Source organism: Callospermophilus lateralis, chromosome 15 (assembly GCF_048772815.1).
Source record: "Callospermophilus lateralis isolate mCalLat2 chromosome 15, mCalLat2.hap1, whole genome shotgun sequence".
Taxonomy (NCBI): Eukaryota; Metazoa; Chordata; class Mammalia; order Rodentia; family Sciuridae; genus Callospermophilus; species Callospermophilus lateralis.
Genome location: NC_135319.1, coordinates 45,345,151 through 45,362,755, shown reverse-complemented (window position 1 = coordinate 45,362,755; position 17,605 = coordinate 45,345,151). Strand labels below are relative to the sequence as shown.

At 38.6% G+C, this 17,605-nt stretch overlaps 1 protein-coding gene and 1 non-coding gene across 10 annotated transcripts in view; both read left to right on the top strand.

Moving 5' to 3' along the window:
* Positions 1-17,605, top strand: part of Usp54 (ubiquitin specific peptidase 54) — a 135,780-nt gene that overhangs the window by 100,860 nt on the left and 17,315 nt on the right. For 8 of the 9 annotated variants that reach the window (XM_076834262.1, XM_076834261.1, XM_076834260.1 and 5 more), the window contains 4 exons: positions 1,843-1,976; positions 12,187-12,354; positions 15,723-15,842; positions 17,141-17,354. In XM_076834262.1, the coding sequence (XP_076690377.1) occupies positions 1,843-1,976; positions 12,187-12,354; positions 15,723-15,842; positions 17,141-17,354 (636 nt within the window). The remainder of the gene's footprint in view (positions 1-1,842; positions 1,977-12,186; positions 12,355-15,722; positions 15,843-17,140; positions 17,355-17,605) is intronic. The other variant, XM_076834264.1, reaches the window with a different exon arrangement.
* LOC143381720 (U6 spliceosomal RNA) lies at positions 183-287 on the top strand. The gene has a single exon (XR_013088884.1). It is a non-coding gene; the product is annotated as a U6 spliceosomal RNA (small nuclear RNA).

The window sequence follows — 17,605 nt, the reverse complement described above, 5'->3', positions numbered from 1 at the left end:
GCAATGTGAGCCACCTAATTAGAGTTTTCAACCATGGCTTAAATAAATTGAGAAATGGGCTTTAATATTATCTATGTGGTTTACCAACTTTATATAGCAGCAGCACCCTCTGCTGGCAGGAAGAACAAAGGTGCTTAAGAAGTGAGAAAGCTTTCAAGAATCAGATATAAAATAATTCTTTAGTGCCTACTTCAGCAGCATCTGTACTAAAATTTGAAGAATACAAAAAAGATTAATATGGCCCCTTTTGCAAGGATGTGTAAATTTGTGAAATGTTCCATATTTTGCTGGGCTTGATGGCTCATACCTGTAATTTCAGCAACTCAGGAGGCTGAGGCAGGAGGATTACAAGATCAAGGCCAGCCTTAGGAATGTAGCCAGGACCTAAGTAATTTAGCAAGAACCTGCCTCAAAATTAAAAGGGTTGGGGGGTTGTAGCTCAGTGGTAAAGTACCCCTGATTCGATTCCAAAAACAAAGTAAATGTTTCAAATTTTCCTGATACGTAGGATGAACAAGTTTAGAGTTCTAATATACAACAATGAGGAATATAGGTATTAACATTGTACTGTATATAGAATTCATGTTACATGAGATCTTAGCTGCTCTTGCCACAAAAATAAGAGTAACTATATAAGATGATGGTTATGTTCATTTTGCTTCACTTACAATAATCTTTTTATCATCTATGTGTATCTTATAACATAATTTTCTATATCTTAAATATATATAATTTTAAAATGTATTTTAAATTACTTAATAATTTTCAATGAAAGAATCAATTAGTGAAGCAAACCTTTATAATTCTATAATCAGAAAAAAACCAACTATTACTTATTCTTGCTTTCTAATTTGAAAGAGTTTTTGTTTTTGTTTGGTTTTTTGGGTAACTGGGTATTCTGGGTTTTATGAAGCCAGTGATATTCATAATCCTATAAGATAATGGTGACAATTTAGACAGAGTTCATTCCATTCTACTTGTAAGGCAGTTTGTTCTATGTGTTTTTGATCTACATATATTAGTTTTACTGAGTTGCCACAGACACGATTTCACTAATAGTATAGCTGTTCTAAAAGGAAAGATTATATTTTCTGCAAGGGTGATATCATATCCTCATTCTTTCCCACTCTTCTTCTGTAGGCACAGGACCCTTTTCAGTTTTGCACATGAGATGATGCCAAAATATTTAATAAGATTGGGCTGGGGATATAGTTCAGTAGTAGAGTACTTGCCTAGCATGCACAAGGCTTTGGGTTTGGTCCCCACCACCACAGGGGAAAAAAAGAATAAAAATTTAGCAGGAAAAGGGAAGATAATATATAATATGTTCATTAATTCATTTAATAGATTTTGAGTGTCTATTGTGTCAGATACTATGTATGTTAGAAGCATAAGATGTAAATGAGTTAAGATAAAATGGAGGAAATGAGTGGAATTGAAAATGGAGGGATTGTAATATTTTTCAATTTCCAGAAGAAGTTTAGCAGAAGCGTGTGTGTGTGTGTGTGTGTGTGTTTTATAGTAGGATTGAACTCAGGACCTTACACATTCTAGGCAAGTTTTGCTTACCTTTGAGCTACATCCCCAGCTTCCCCTTCCCCACCCTTTTTTTAAAAAGAAGGGCTCTTGCTATGTTCAGGCTGTCTTTGAACTCCTGGCTCAGACAGTCCTCCTGCCTCAGCTTCCTGAATAGTTACGACTGCAGGTGCGTGCTGCCATGCCTGGCTCTCAGAAACTTTAATTATATTAGTTTGATGTTTTGTTGTAGGAATTTAGTCTTGTTAGTATTGCAAGTAATCACCCTTCTGATGCTTCTGCTAAATTCTGGGTTCTTTTTTGAAGGGATCCAAGTGCTAAGAGATCAGCTGGGATAGTCCCTTCTTGGCGTCATATCCCAAAGTCTCACAGCAGTAGCATCCTAGAGGTGGACTCCACAGTATCCATGAGTGGCTGGACAAAAACTCAACCCCTTTCAGGTAATCAGAAGGACAATAGATTTGGAGGATTGAATTTGAAGATTAATTCTATTTGGGGAACAGCCTTACCTGAGTAGATTTAAATAAGTTAGAGGACAGTTATAGTTTGAGTATATCTTCAGAATGTTAACACGGAGGTTTTCTAGCTGCTCCATCTTTGGATTTATCTTTTTTGTTGTTGTTGTTCTGTATCATGACTTGCCTCAGTGTTTCTACTTTGGGGAGAGTCCTTGTGGGAAAAAAAGGAGAAAAAATTGGTGAACAGCAGTAATAACAACTCCATTCTTAAAAAGAATAAATCTTAGTGTTTTCCTTAGTATAGGGGTAGCTTCCTCAGAAATTAGTTTATTATTGATTAGTACTATGAATTGAGATACAGAAAGGACATATAGGCTATGGGCAAAACTGTGAAATAAGTGATTCAAACTTAACATTGCCCTTGCCTGTACATCCTAGTCTTAACTACCAAGTCTCTTGACAGTTACTGAAGGTTCTTACAGGTGGTTGGATAGTGCCGCAGTCTGGCTGGGCACAAAATAACCGAGCCACCACACACCTTGTAGATTCAAACAGCAACTCTTTATTCTCAAACTGTCACCGGCACTCTACACACACGTTCTGGGAAAATCCACACACTCCATGGGGCTCTGCATACCAAATACTCTCTGAATCCCGCGAGAACTCAAGGGGAACTCAAGGAGCTGGCGCCTGAGGCAGCAGGATACGCCCTATTCCCAGCAGGATCCACCCTAAACCCGGATCCACCCTGGTCCTTGAGCAGGGTCACCTTTCTCAAACATTCATACAATGTCACTGCAAATGACCTGGGTCCAAGGCAAGCCCATTTCCACAATGGAGAGTCCTCCCTCTAAGCAACAGTGGGTAGACTGACAAGGAAATTGCCGTGCGTCATTCCTACTTGGCTATGGCTCTCAGCATCTTGCCCCTTCTGATTAATTAAACAACAAGCAATGTGGCTTAGGGACTGTGCCTGTTAGGTTGTCCAATTCAACATATGGTCCTTACCCGTCATCGGATGATCTGACCTCTAGGCGTCAGCCTCCTGTCTTAGGTTGGTACCACTGCAATTGGATCATACCCGTCACTGACTACCGGTCCAGCATACAGCCATACTTGTGGATAGGCCTATGCACCAGTGTGTGGGGGGGTGAGTTTCTTTGCCTCACCTCTTTTGGCTCCCAAATTTTAGACCATCACTAGCAGAAGGGAGGAGGATACAGAAATGCCATGACACCAAGCCAATTGACGGATCCTTTGGAAAAATTGTATCACCGGTGACACCATCAGCAAAGATATGCCAGCACTACCACAATTCGCTGCACCAACAGATAGTTCACAATGCATACAAGTGATACATAGTCCAGGCAAGTTCTGCAAGCAGTTCAAAGCGGAGGAATCTATCAATATGTCCATTTCCTCCCAAAGTAAATCTACTCCTTGATTGAGCATTACTTGTTATTATTCATTGGTGCATCAGTTTATAAAGTTTACTGTGATAGCTATCATAGAAGCTGTAATTTGGTTTTATCTTTGTCTTCACTGGCACTGGGATGAAGATAGGAATTCTGGCAATGATGCTAAAAAGAAATTATGTAACATTCCAACAGGTACTAAGAAAACAATTTTCTGAACAATTTACATTATCCTGAACAGAATTATTAAATATAATGAAAAGGAAAGATGAAAGTAAACAAACAGATCTGTTAACCACCTTTAAAAACAATCCTTAACAGCTGTTTACCTAATTTAAATTAAACCATTTAAATCACGTGAATAAAAAAAAATTCGGATCCATTTTTTCATGAGCGCTCCTCATATATGATATATGGACATATGCATACACAGACATACAACATAAAACACAAGAGTGCACACAAACGTACAACACATAAGACAATAGTAAAGACCTTGTAGCTTTACACAGGCGAAATTTCCATTGCAGTGTTTAAAAATTCCACAGTCAAAAAATAAAACTGATCAGAAAAGCATTAACCTAGGTCTGTATGAGCTCAAAAAATAAAATAAAACTTTATGATGTGGGAAAAGGCAATAATAAAATAGATATTGAAAAAAAAACATCCTGGTTAATCACTGTTGCAGATGTAAGAATAGCCAAGCTGGAGCTCTGGATATCAGCTGTTATGGATTTGAGTCAAATCATCTTCTTTTTGGTCTGTAGAAATCGCTTTGGTTAGTCTCTCTGGAATCCAAATTGGCTGCTGTTCTCCCTGTGGAAACACACAAACAGAACCCCGACTCCAGACAATCACTGGGTCAGGACCTTTCCATTGTCCTGTTAGAATATCTTTCCAAAGAACCTTAGGCTTATGTACATTTTTTGAATACATATGTCTTTCCACAGCACTAAGCCCTGATGAATCCAAATTTAAAAAGTTTAGAGTAAAAAGTGTTATCTTAAGTTTATCTTTGGGAGATATATATCCCTTTCCAATTCCCTCTTTTTGATTTAATAAGTACGTTTTAATAGTTTGATGAGCTCTTTCAACTATGCCTTGTCCCTGAGGATTGTATGGAATTCCTGTTATGTGTGTAATACCAAATGATGAGCAAAATGTTTAAAAGAGGTAGAAGTATAACCAGGACCATTATCTGTTTTTAACTGTTTTGGAACGCCCACAGTGGCAAAATTTTGTAAGCAATGAGCTATAACATCTTTAGTTTTTTTTCCGGCATGAAAGGAGCCCATCAAAAATCTGGAAGAAGTAGCAACTGTAACATGTAAATATTTTAATTTTCCAAATTCTGGCAAGTGTGTGACGTCCATCTGCCAAATATGGTTAGGCATCAGTCCTCTAGGATTGACTCCAAGATTAACTTGTGGTAAAAAGGTCACACAATTTTGACATTGTTTTATTATATGTCTGGCTTGTTCCTTAGTTATTTTAAAACGCTTTTGTAAAGTATTAGCATTGACATGGAACCTTTTATGAAAATTTGTAGTTTCTTCTAATGTAGAGAAAATATGTATGTCATGTGTAGTTTTATCTGCTAAATCATTGCCCAAACTAAGGGCTCCAGGCAATCCTGTATGTGCCCTGATATGTCCTATAAAGAATGGATCTTTTCTGTCCCAGATTAGACTTTGTATAGTGGAAAACAAAAAGAAAACAGTAGAGGAAGGGGAAATCCTACCAGCATCTTCAAGGGATACTATAGCATTAACTATATACTGACTATCAGAAAATAAATTAAATACAGAATCTTTAAACATCACAAAAGCTTGTAAAACTGCATTAAGCTCTACCTTTTGAGCTGATTGTTTTGGTACTAAAAATGTAAAAGTTTGCTCAGGGGTAACTACTGGTGCTGTACCATTATTTGACCCATCAGTGAATATATTTGGAGCATTCATGATAGGGGTTTTTCTTGTCATTTTTGGAAAAACTATAGGATGCTTAGACCAAAAAGACAACAAAGGATTAGATGGTAAGTGATTATCAAAGGAAACATTAGATTTACACATGATTATTGCCCAAGTATTTAACTCATTAGCTAACTCATCAATTTGATCCATAGTATACGGAGTAATAATTTTATTGGGAGAAATTCCAAACACTCCCTTTGCTGCTTTTATTCCTTTGAGTATTAATTGTCCTACAGCCTCAGGATACCTAGTAAGAATAGTGTTAGGAGAATAAGATAAATGTATCCACAAAAATGGACCTTCTTGCCAAAATACTCCTGTAGGAATATTTTTTGTTGGTAGTACAATAAATAATAAAGGCAAACTTATATCAATTCTATCCAAATGCATATTTTCCATATATGTTTCAATAATTTTTAATGCCTTTCTCGCTTTAGGAGTTAACATGCGGGGTGAATTTGGATCTGATGGACCTTTTAGGATATCAAATAAAGGTCCCAACTCTCCTGTTGGTATGCCTAGATAAGGCCTTGTCTAATTTATGTCTCCCAATAACTTTTGAAAGTCGTTAAGTGATTTGAGTTGATCTACTTGTACTTGAATTTTTGGTGGACAGACCATGGTTGAGGATAATAGAACTCCTAAATAATTAATTTGAAAATTTAATTGTACTTTATCTATTGCTATCTCTAGATTATAATTTTTTAATAAGTTTGTAAGTATGGCATAACATTCCAGCAATGTGTTTTTATCTGTATGTGCTAATAATACATTATCCATATAGTGAAATATTTGTAGTTCAGGATTTTGATTTCTAAATGGCTGGATTGCTTTTTTAACATAGATTTGACACATAGTTGGACTGTCAGCCATCCCTTGAGGGAGTACTTTCCATTCATATCTCTGATCGGGACCTTCATGATTTAGTGCAGGGATAGTAAATGCAAAACATGGACTATCCTCGGGATGAATTGGAATTGAAAAAAAAACAATCTTTAATATCTATAGCTAAAACATACCAAGTTTTTGGCAAAGCAGATAATTGGGGAATCCCTGATTGAGCAGGTCCCATAATAACCATCTCATTATTAATGGCTCTTAAATCTTGCAATAATCTCCATTTACCAGATTTCTTTTTGATGACAAAAATGGGAGTATTATGGGGAGATACAGAAGGTTGTATATGTCCTTCAGCTAATTGTTGTGTGACCAGATCATGGGCTGCTTGTATCTTTTCTTTAGTCAGGGGCCACTGAGGAACCCATACTGGTCTTTCTGATTTCCAAGTAATTTTGATTGTCTCAGTGGCCCCTTCTGAAAACCCAATCCATGTCTATTTATTCCTTGATCTATTTGAATTGGTGCTGCTATACCTTGTTCTTGTTCTCCTAATCTTTTTTTTCCTAAAACCTTGTCTAGCCCTAGTAGTGGGCGCATTAGGATTGATGTTATTTGTTAATGTCAAACCTAATTGATCTAGGACATCTCATCCCCATAAGTTTATAGGAAGATGATCCAATACATCTGGCTGTATAGTTTCTTCACATCCTTCAGGATCCTTCCAGTCTAATACCATTGCACTTCTGTGGGGATTAGTCGCCACTCCTAGGCCTCGAAGCGTTTGAGTGGCTTGTTGTAATGGCCAATGTTTTGGCCATTCTTGATGAGATATGATGCTAAGGTCAGCACCTGTGTCCAGTAGCCCATTAAATTCATGTCCTTGAATATTTAGTTTTAGCATTGGGCGAGAATCTAAATTTAAAGATAGCATAGCCCAATCTACACCTGTGGAGCCTAATCCCCTGGAACCTCTTTCTACACTATGACTAGAAAATTTATCATGTAGGCTGGGTATTATTAACAACTGTGCTATTCTATCTCCTGGTGAAATTACTGATATACCTCTTGGAGAACTAGCTATAATTTTTATTTCACCTACATAATCGGGATCAATTACCCCAGGACTTATCATAAGTCCTTTTAGTGTAGAAGAACTGCGTCCCAATAATAAGCCTACTGTTCTTTGGGGAAGAGGTCCTTTTACTCCTGTGGGAATGATTTGAACTCCCATCTCTGGAGTTAGTAATGCTCTGGCAGAGGTGCAGATGTCCAACCCTGTGCTCACTCTGGTTTGTCTGATGAGGGGTTTAATGGACAATGTGTCCTGGGCACTACCCTGATGGTGTTGCTGGGTTCCTCCACTGCCCCGTATATTTGTGGTTGTTGGCCCCGGAGCATTGGGCCCCCCAGTCCGTTTTTTGGCAATGGAGCCTGATGCCTTTCTCCACGATATCATGGGTAAATACCTGATCCTTGTCTGTTTTTTGATAAGGGAGTACCCCCTCTGGTGGTTTCAGAACGGCATTCATTAGCCCAATGTCTCCCTCTACGGCATCGTGGGCAAATACCTAGTATTCTATTCCTTTGATACCTAGTTTTGTTAAATCCTTTTCCTACGGGGCAATTTCTTTTAAAATGTCCTGTTTGTTCACAATTGAAGCATGTTTTTGGCCTGGCATCTAAAGCCTGTTGTACTGCAGCTGCCAAGACTTGCCCTTGTTCATTAATGTCTCTACATAATTTAATATATGTGTTTAAATCTTCATGTCTCCATGGTGTAATGACCTCTCTGCAGTAACGATTTGCTTGTTCATAAGCCAGTTGTTTTATTAATGGCATTGCTTGTTCTGTATCCCCAAAAATTCTGTTAGCTATTTGAATAAGCCCATCTACAAATTCAGCGTAAGGTTCATTAGCTCTATGTATCACCTTAGATAACTGGCCTTGTAAATCTCCATGTCCTTGTAAAGTTTTCTATGCCCTAACTGCGTCTGCAGCAATTTGTGCATATATAGCAGGATCATATTCAGTTTGTTGCCGTTGACCCTCATAAGGTTCTTTTCCTAACAACATATCTAGATTTCTTCGAGGGTAACCGGCTGCTGCATTTCGTCTAGCTGTGTCCGTGCAAAATTCCTCATTGGCAACCTTCCATAACAAATATTGTCCTCCATTTAGCACAGATTTACACATTCTAGCCCAATCTGCTGGTGTCATGTCCAAGTTGGTAATGGATTCGACCATGCTTACCATGAAGGGTGCTTGGGGACCATAGGTTGTTACAGCCTCCTTTAACTGCTTCATTGTTTTGAAATCTAAAGCACGGTGAATTCGCTGCCCTCCTGCCTTTTCAAGTACAGGGCATGCTAATCTTTGAGGTCCTGTCTCAGGATCCCATTTATCAACTACGGGGGTTGAGGGCCACTCAGCTGTCTCCATAAGTGGAGCTGTTGGTTGAATTACGCCCTCTGGTGATAGAACGGAGTTAGTAGCAGCCTCCTGTTGTAGCTTTTTTCCTAATAGCTGTTTCTCCTCTAAGCTTTTTTCTTTAAATTTTCTTCCTCTATCTGACTAGCTGGAGAGACCTTCTCTTTTGCTTGATCTAACATGTTTTCTACCATAGTCTGGACCTCTAACAATTTACTTAACACTCTTTCAGTTTGTTTTTTACTAATTTCTAATCTACTATAAAGATAACGCAACCCAATAAGATAACATAAAACAAAACCAAAACTGAATGAAACAAAAATGGAATAAAAAATCGTTGTATCAATTTTCTCTTCCTCAGGGCCGAAAAACTTCAAACCTTGAGCCAACCATTTTTCCCAGTTTGCTTGAGAAAATTCTAGGGATAGGCAGCTTGAAACAAAAACAAAATAAATCAAAACAAGAACACATTGTTTTTTGAAATGGTCACCCATTCTCTCACTTTCCCTCAGGGACAAGCAATTTCACTTACCTCCAAGCTTCAGACGTTCCCTGCATGGGCCGCCAAATGCCGCAGTCTGGCTGGGCACAAAATAACCGAGCCATTGTAGATTCAAACAGCAACTCTTATTCTCGAACTGTCACCGGCACTCTACACACACATTCTGGGAAAATCCACACACTCCACCGGGCTCTGCATACCAAATACTCTCTGAATCCCGCGAGAACTCAAGGGGAACTCAAGGAGCGGGCGCCTGAGGCAGCAGGATATGCCCTATTCCCAGCAGGATCCACCCTAAACCTGGAACTGCTTTATTCCCAGCAGGATCCACCCTAAACCCGAATCCACCCTGGTCCTTGAGTAGGGTCACCTTTCTCAAACATTCATGCAATGTCACTGCAAATGACCTGGGTCCAGCAAGCCCATTTCCACAATGGAGAGTCCTCCCTCTAAGCAACATTGGGTAGGCTGACAAGGAAATTGCCATGCGTCATTCCTACTTGGCTATGGCTCTCAGCAGGATAGGAGGGATGCAGCAGTATTATTAAAATACACAAACCATTTTAGTTTTTTAATATGTGTGCTATAGGTTGCTGACATCTGGTAGAACAGAGTAATACCCATAGAGTCATATACGTTAGGAATACTGGGTTAAGAGTAAATTAGAGACCAGTGGAAGAAATTTATGCTTCTCAGTGAAGTTACACATTTGGTTTGTTTGTTTCCTATATTTTAATTTCTTTCATGTTGAGTGACATTCTTTTAAGAAACATGTGATCATGCATAAGCATATTGCCCTTTTTTTCCCTCTTCAGATAGTCAGTACCTTTGCAGTATACTAAAGAGTGAATCTCATGATTTCCCCAGTAAGCCTCAATTCTGGATCAGCTACATAGAATCTGACAGGATTTCACAACAAAATTCACAACAAAAAAAGTTATGACAAAATTCTTTCCCTAACATATAATTCCAAAATTCTTCCCCTAACATATAATTCCACCATCCTCTTTGTATAATAAGCCCTACATATCCCACAGTTTGATCTAATCATTCTATTAAGGCACTTATTTTTTAGCAGGGGGTAGTACCAGGGATTAAACTCAGGGACACTTAACCATTGAGCTACATCCCCAGCCCTTTTTTTATATTTTATTAGAGATGCCGTCTCACTGAGTTGCTTAGCAACTTGCTTTTGCTGAGGCTGGGTTTGAACTCACAATCCTCCAGCCTTAGCCTTCCAAGTTGCTGGGATTACATGTGCACCACTGCACCTGGCATGTCACTTTTTATCTGAGGTTCAATCACTTAAAAAAAAATAAAAAACTACAATCACATGTTTTTTTCTCATGTGGAAGCTAGAGAGGAAAAATGAATAGAAAAGTGAGAGGTATCTCCTAAAAATTGAAGGGAGATCACTAGAGTAGAGGAAAGAGACCAGAGGGAGGAAGGAGGGAAGGGAAAGGGAAATACTGAGGAGTAATATAGTCCAAATTATATTGCTCTATTATGTGCATGTATGAATATGCAACAACACATTCCACAGTTATGTACAACTATAATGCAACAATAAAAAAATGAAAAAACTATAGAAGTAAATCAAGTGCAATAATTTATTAACCTTCTTTTGCCTCCTGAAATCGAAGGTATCAGTATTATCATTATGTTATATATATTTCTACCTCTTTTTTTATGCTTATACAGTACATACTTTAGGTATATATGTATGTATGTGTGTGTATAAATATATATATATTTATATATATGGGTCACCATCATTTTTAAAAAAATATTTTTAGTTGTGGATGGACACAATACCTTTATTTTATTTGTTTATATGTGGTGCTGAGGATCGAACCCAGTGACTTACATGTGCTAGGCGAGCACTCCACCACTGAGCCATATCCCCAGCCCTCGCCATTATTTTTTGTTTGTTTGTTTTTTATAGTGCTGATGATCAAATCCAGGTCCTTACGCATACTAGGCAAGTGTTATACCACTGAATTATATCCCCAGCTTCTCAACACCATTTAAAAAAAAAAAATGTGCCGTGCATGATGGTGCATGCGTGTAGTCCCAGCAGCTCTGGAGGCTGAGGCAGGAGAATTGCGAGTTCAAAGCCAGCCTCAGCAACTTAGCAAGGGACTAAGCAACTCAGTGAGACCCTGTCTCTAAATAAAATTCAAAATAGGGCTGAGGATTTGGGTCAGTGGTTGAGTGCCCCTGAGTTCAATCCCCAGTACCAAAAAAAGAAGAAATCATACTATACATATTATATATATTATTATACATACTATACATGATATAATACATGATAAACAATTTATCATGGATAAATGATAAATTTATCATGAACTCTTATGCAGTGGAGTTTTTAGTACTGTGGACATTTTACAAATTCATTAAAGAGAAGATAGAAATTAAGGGCGAGGGCTAGGGATATAGCTCAGTTGGTAGAGTGCTTGCCTCATATGCACAAGGCCATGGGTTCAATCCTTAGCACCACAAAAAAGAAAAGAAAAGAAAAAAGAAAGAAAGAAATTAAGGGTGAGAAGCCCCAATGACTTGCTTGAAGCTCTGATAGAGTGCTTCCTACTGGTTAAGAGCATGGATTATGAATTTAACTTAGTGATTTGAAGTTACCTCTACCTTTTGCCAACTGTGTTACTCTTTTCATGACTCAATTTTCACATTCCTAAAATGAAGGTAATCTCATCTTCAATTATGAATGTTAAATAATATATGTAAAAGTGCTTAAAACGGTTCCTAATACATTGAAAATGTTTAGCAAAGTGTTAGGTGTCATGTTGTTATACCAAATGTTCATAGTTTTTTGTTTTGTTGTGATTTTTATTATTCAGGGCCCAGAATTTGATATGGATATCAGTATTCAAAACATTTACTTCAAATTAAAGAGAAGAGTTCCAAAAGAAAAAAGAAAAAAAAAAAAACTTATATCAAAGTAGTCATAAATTCAGCAGGTGTTTTATCTTTTTTATAGAAATGTTGATTTAGCTTCTCCTTTGCTTATGTCCTAGGTGGGGAGGTATCTTTTAAAAGTGAACTGGATGAATTGCAGGAAGAGGTGACCAGGAGGGCCCAGGAACAGGAACTTCGAAGGAAACGGGAGAAGGAATTAGAGGTTGCTAAAGGGTTTAACCCTCATCCCAGCCGCTTCATGGACTTGGATGAACTGCAGAATCAGGGTAATTGTTATGAGAATTAGGTTGTTAGTAATGCGAACAGAGAAAAAAGGTATGAAAAAAGATCCAAGCTTGTAAGTTCCCTGTGTTCTCTTTAGAAGTTATATATTTTTTTTAAGTCAACCGTTCCAGTGAGAGTTAAAGAGGTGACAAGTCTTGTGATAAGAGATAGATACTAATTTTGGGCATGTCTACTAAAGCCCAATAGATCAGAGGTAGTATATTATTCATGAAAAATATATTCCATGAACATCTCTACAGAAGGTATAAATGAAAGTAGCCTCAATTCAAAAACAGCAAAAAAGAAGTGAGCCACACTGATAGTGAGGGAAATTCTATTTGCTGGAAACAAAACAAAACAAAACAAAACATACCTGAAGATAACCTCACCTGGAGCTTCAGGGAAGTAGATCTGTCAAATAGGATCTGAGAACCCAAAGCCTAATTTACTTTTATTTTCCTAATTTACTTTTTACAAAAATTCATGTGGTGCTGGGGATTGAGCCCAGACTCTCATGCATGCTAGGCAAGTGCTCTTACATTGAGCTCTACATTCCTAGCCCCTTAATTTACTTTTTCTTTTTTTTTTTTTTTTTTGTACCAGGGATTAAACCCAGGGGCACTTAACTACTGAGCCACATCCCCAGCCCATTTCATTTTTTTTCTTTTGAGACAAGGTCTGACTAAATTGCTTAGAGCCTCAATAAGTTACTGAGACTGGCTTTGAACTTGCAATCTTCCTGCCTCAGCCTCCTGAGCCCCTGGGATTACAGGTGTGCACCACTGCACCCAGCCTTATTTTTTATTTTGAAACATGGTCCTGCTAAATTCATCAGCTGGCTCCAAACTTGCAATTCTCTTGTCTCATCTTCCCATGTCTCTGAGATTTCAGGCATGCTCCATCGTGGCATGCCCAGCAGTCCTACTTTTTTTTTTTTCCCCTCCACAATACTTTTATCTTATTTATTTATTTTTATGTGGTGCTGAGGATCAAATTCAGTATCTCACACAGGCTGGGAAAGTGCTTTACCATTGAGCCACAACCCAGCCCTCAACATTCATACTTTTTTTTTTTTTTTTTTTTGTGGTGCTGGGGATTAAACCCAGGGCCTTGTGCATGGGAGGCAAGCACTCTGCCAACTGAGCTATATCCCCAACCCCCTACTGTCTTTGATTCAAAGCAACTGTCATATATTTCCCAGGTATTGTATTTGTTTTAAAATGAGTTTTAAATGCCCAATTCCTAGCTGGGCAAAGTGGCACATGCCTGCATTCCCAGTGACTCAGAAGGCTGAAGTAAGAGGATCACAAGTTCAAAGCCAGCTCAGCAACTAAGCGAGGCCCTACGCAGCTCAGTGAGACTCTTGTCTCCTAAATAAAATATTAAAAAGGACTGGGGATGTGACTCAGTGGTTAAGCACCCCTGGATCCCTGGATTCAATCCCTGGTACCAAAAAAAAAAAAAAAAAAGGCAAAAATTAAAAAATAAAAATAAAAATGCCCAATTCCTTAGTTGTCTCTGTATTTGGGTAGTCTTTTCTTCCATTTTGACCTTTAGCTAAATCACTTTGGTGTCACAAATTTATATTATTTTGAAAGAGGGATCTTGTCATCTTTCTCCTTGTCTTTTCCCTCCTCTGTCAATTGAGCAGTACAGTTTAGAGGGAATCTCCCTGCCTGTATTTGTCAGTTCTTCATACATTTTGGATCTCCTGAGAGAATGGAACAAAGTGCTACGATTTTGGATGATAAAAATTTAAATCCATGGGGCTGGAGATGTGGCTCAGTGGTAGAGCGCTTGCCTAGCATGTGTGAGACACTGGGTTCAATTATCAGAGCCACATAAAAAATAAATAAGTAAAATAAAGGAATTGTGTCCCTCTACAAGTAAAAAAAATAAAAATAAAAAAAGAATTTATATCCAGTATAGTCATTAACTATAGTTTGCCTAAGATCTTTTCTTTCCACCTGGGACTTTGTGAAGGCTTAATTTGAATTCCAATTATTGGTGAACCTAAATAATAGCTTTCTACCAATTTACGGTTATGAGTGAGTAGAAGGCAAGGATGTTAAATAAATTTCAGCATTCATTTTATTTTTGCAGGTCTGGGGATTGAACACAGGTCTTTGTGCATGCTAGGCAAGTGCTCTACTATTCCTAGCCTGTAAACTTATTTTTTTTTTAATGGCTTTAGCTACCATCTCTGATTATATTGGTAGTATAAATTCAGTTGATTCCAAATATAATGGAAGAACTTTGGACCTGGGGATGGGGAAAACCACACTTCTATTGATGAGGTGAAACCTGAGTGCCAGCTTCTTCAGAACTAACCTGCTACTTCTGCTGTAGTAGTGGAAGTACTTTCTAAAAGCCAGGGTGAATTAAGAAGGGAATTTTAGGAATATGGAAGATCTTTTCTTAGCATTTCCAGCTGGAGATAAGAAGACATTATGGAGAAGAATGATTAAGACAGTTTGATCCCTGCCCCACAGCCCCTCCCCCTTGTAAATGTTCAGTGTCAATCCCAGTGGTAGATGAACTTAAATTATAGTTTTTTACCAATTTATGGTTATGAGAGAGTAGAAGGCAAGGGGGTAAATAAGCTTCAGGGTTCATTTACAGAAGTTGCCTTTACTTATTTCCTTGCCTTTTCCTCCCTCTGGACTCTTCAGCAGCTGCTTTGAAACTCATCCACTTTGAGAGGAGAAAGGAATATCCTCAGCTTGCTATATGGGAAGGTGACTTTTGGGGATAGTTTTGATGAGCAAGGGCATGATAAAAATAAATACTTAGTAGTGCTGATGAAAGGTATGTTTATGTAACAACAAATGCGATTCAACTGCCATGGTAGGAACTGTAGACCCCCTGTGCCCAAGAGTTTTACTGACTTTCTAGTTAAGGGTGATGAAGAGATCTCTGTGAATTGCTATAGGAAAGAAGTGATATGGAATACTTTTCATAGAATAGTGAAGCCATCTTTACCATAACAGCATTGGAAGTCTGTGGTGTTCTGATACTCTGGCAGGATGTATACTGTAACACTATGGAAGAGCAGTTCAGTTTTAGCCATGAGAACTCATGTTGTTATAGACATATTTTGTTCTTTCATGGAGGGAGTCCCTGAGAAGTCTTTGAGTTAGAACATGTGGCTGGCAATGACATGCCTCCTTTCAGGGCCTTGGAAGATCTTGGGTAAAGCAAAAATGGGTGTCATACTTGTTTCAGGGACTTCTTAATAGTAATGGACAGTTGAAATAAGGATAGACCAATGACTTGGCAACAAGGATCTGTGTGCACCAAAGGGAAACAGCAGTACATAGATGAAGTTGGAATTAATTATAATGAAAACAAAAAGTACTGGCCCTTTCAGGGAGGAGTGACGGCTTTGAGAGGTCTCTGCAAGAGGCAAATTCAATGTTTGAAGAGTCGCTGCATCTGGAACAAAAGGGAGACTGTGCTGCAGCTTTGGCTCTTTGTAACGAAGCTATCTGTAAGTAACTCTAACCGCTATGGCTATGGCATTTTTTACTAACTTCATAATAGGTATTAGTGTTGTCGCTCAGATGACTATAAAAATAATTTTTATGTTTCTTAACTCTCACATTTCCAAAGTGAGGCCCTTTAGCTATCTATGCCCTTCAGATTTCTTTTCCCTCCCCTCTCTTTCCCTTTTCCCTCCCCTCCCTTTCCCTTTTTCCTCCCCTTCCCCTTCCCCTTCTCCTTCTACCTCCCCTTTCCTTTACCTTCTCTTCTCTTCCCTTCCCTTCTCTTCCTGTCTCTCTTATGTTTTTGGTACCAAAGATTGAACCCAGGGCACTTTGTCACTGAGCTACATCCCCAGCCCTTTTTATTTTTTTACTTTGAGACAGGATCTTTTTAAATTGCTTAGGCCCTCACCACATTGGCAAGGCTGGCCTTGAACTTGTAGTCCTCCTGTTTGAGCCTCCCAGGTTGCTGCAATTATAGGGATGTGCCACCGCTCCTGGCATCCTTCAGATTTCTAAATGTGCCTGGCATTGTAACTGTGGCTTGTGGATATTTACTGGAATTACCCTCAACAGGAATCCATAGATGACTTCTCCAGCCATGCCTACCTTCTTATCCCAAGAAGAAGTTAGACTTCAGATAGCAAGTTAGTCTGCTCTTTCTCTAGTGGTTGACTAGTAAGTTGAAACTTATGGCAGAAAAACTGAGTTAATTGGCCATGACTTCCCAGGCTTGTAACTTTCCACTGCAATATTTGATTCTTTTTGTTTCTCCCCTGCCTTCTGGTATGCAGCACCATAATGTTACAGCCAGGGAATAAAGTTTAGAATTGGTAACCAATTTTATATGACCACATGAAGCTGTGCTCTGTAAAGACAGATGCAGGTTTGGATCTTATTTCTGCTGTTGGCCATCAGGAAGGGGGAGTTGGGAGCAGTGTGTGGAGACCAGAGTCGAACAGGTCAGTTGGAAAGGACAAGAGTGACAATCTCTGAGCACTAGTTTATCTTCCTGATTTGTTTTAGTTGGGGTGTGTGTGTGTGTGTGTGTGTGTGTGTGTGTGTGTGTGTGTGTGTTTAATAATTTAAATTAACTTCTTTGGCCTCCATAGCTTCCATGTATGTTCCTTATAGCCAGAGCTAGCTCTGTGCCCTGGACAGTGTATGCATGGTCCATGCCTTGCATTCTGCTGCATATTTTGTTTTACTGCATATCTTTGCTTCTTTTTGATTCAATTTTATTTGTTTTATTTTTATTTGTATTTTGTGTTCTGTTTCTGCTATATTTTCTTTTGCATTTTAGCTAAACTAAGACTTGCCCTGCATGGTGCCAGCTCTAGCACGCACAGCAGAGCCCTAGTCGATAAGAAGTTGCAAATCAGTATTCGAAAAGCAAGGAGCCTGCAGGATCGCATGCAGCAACAGCAATCATTGCAGCAGCAGCAATCATCGCAGCAGCCGTCGCAGCCCTCAGCCTGCCTCCCATCACAGGGGGGGGCCATCCCTCAGATGACAAGGTAGTGCTTGGGAACCACATGAGTTCATAGATGCCAGGGGAGAAAGTGACCATGGGTACTCCGCAGCAGAAGCTGTCATTGTCTCAGTGACTACAGGGGAGAGAGAGGTCTATTCAAAAGATTAATTAGGAAAAAAGCCCTAGTAGCCATTGATATATTTCACACATCTTGGCCTTTAAATTTGGCTTTTAATTAGAATAAGTGAATTTAAGTAAAAATTAAATTTGTCTGTTAATAAGTTTGAGTAGTTT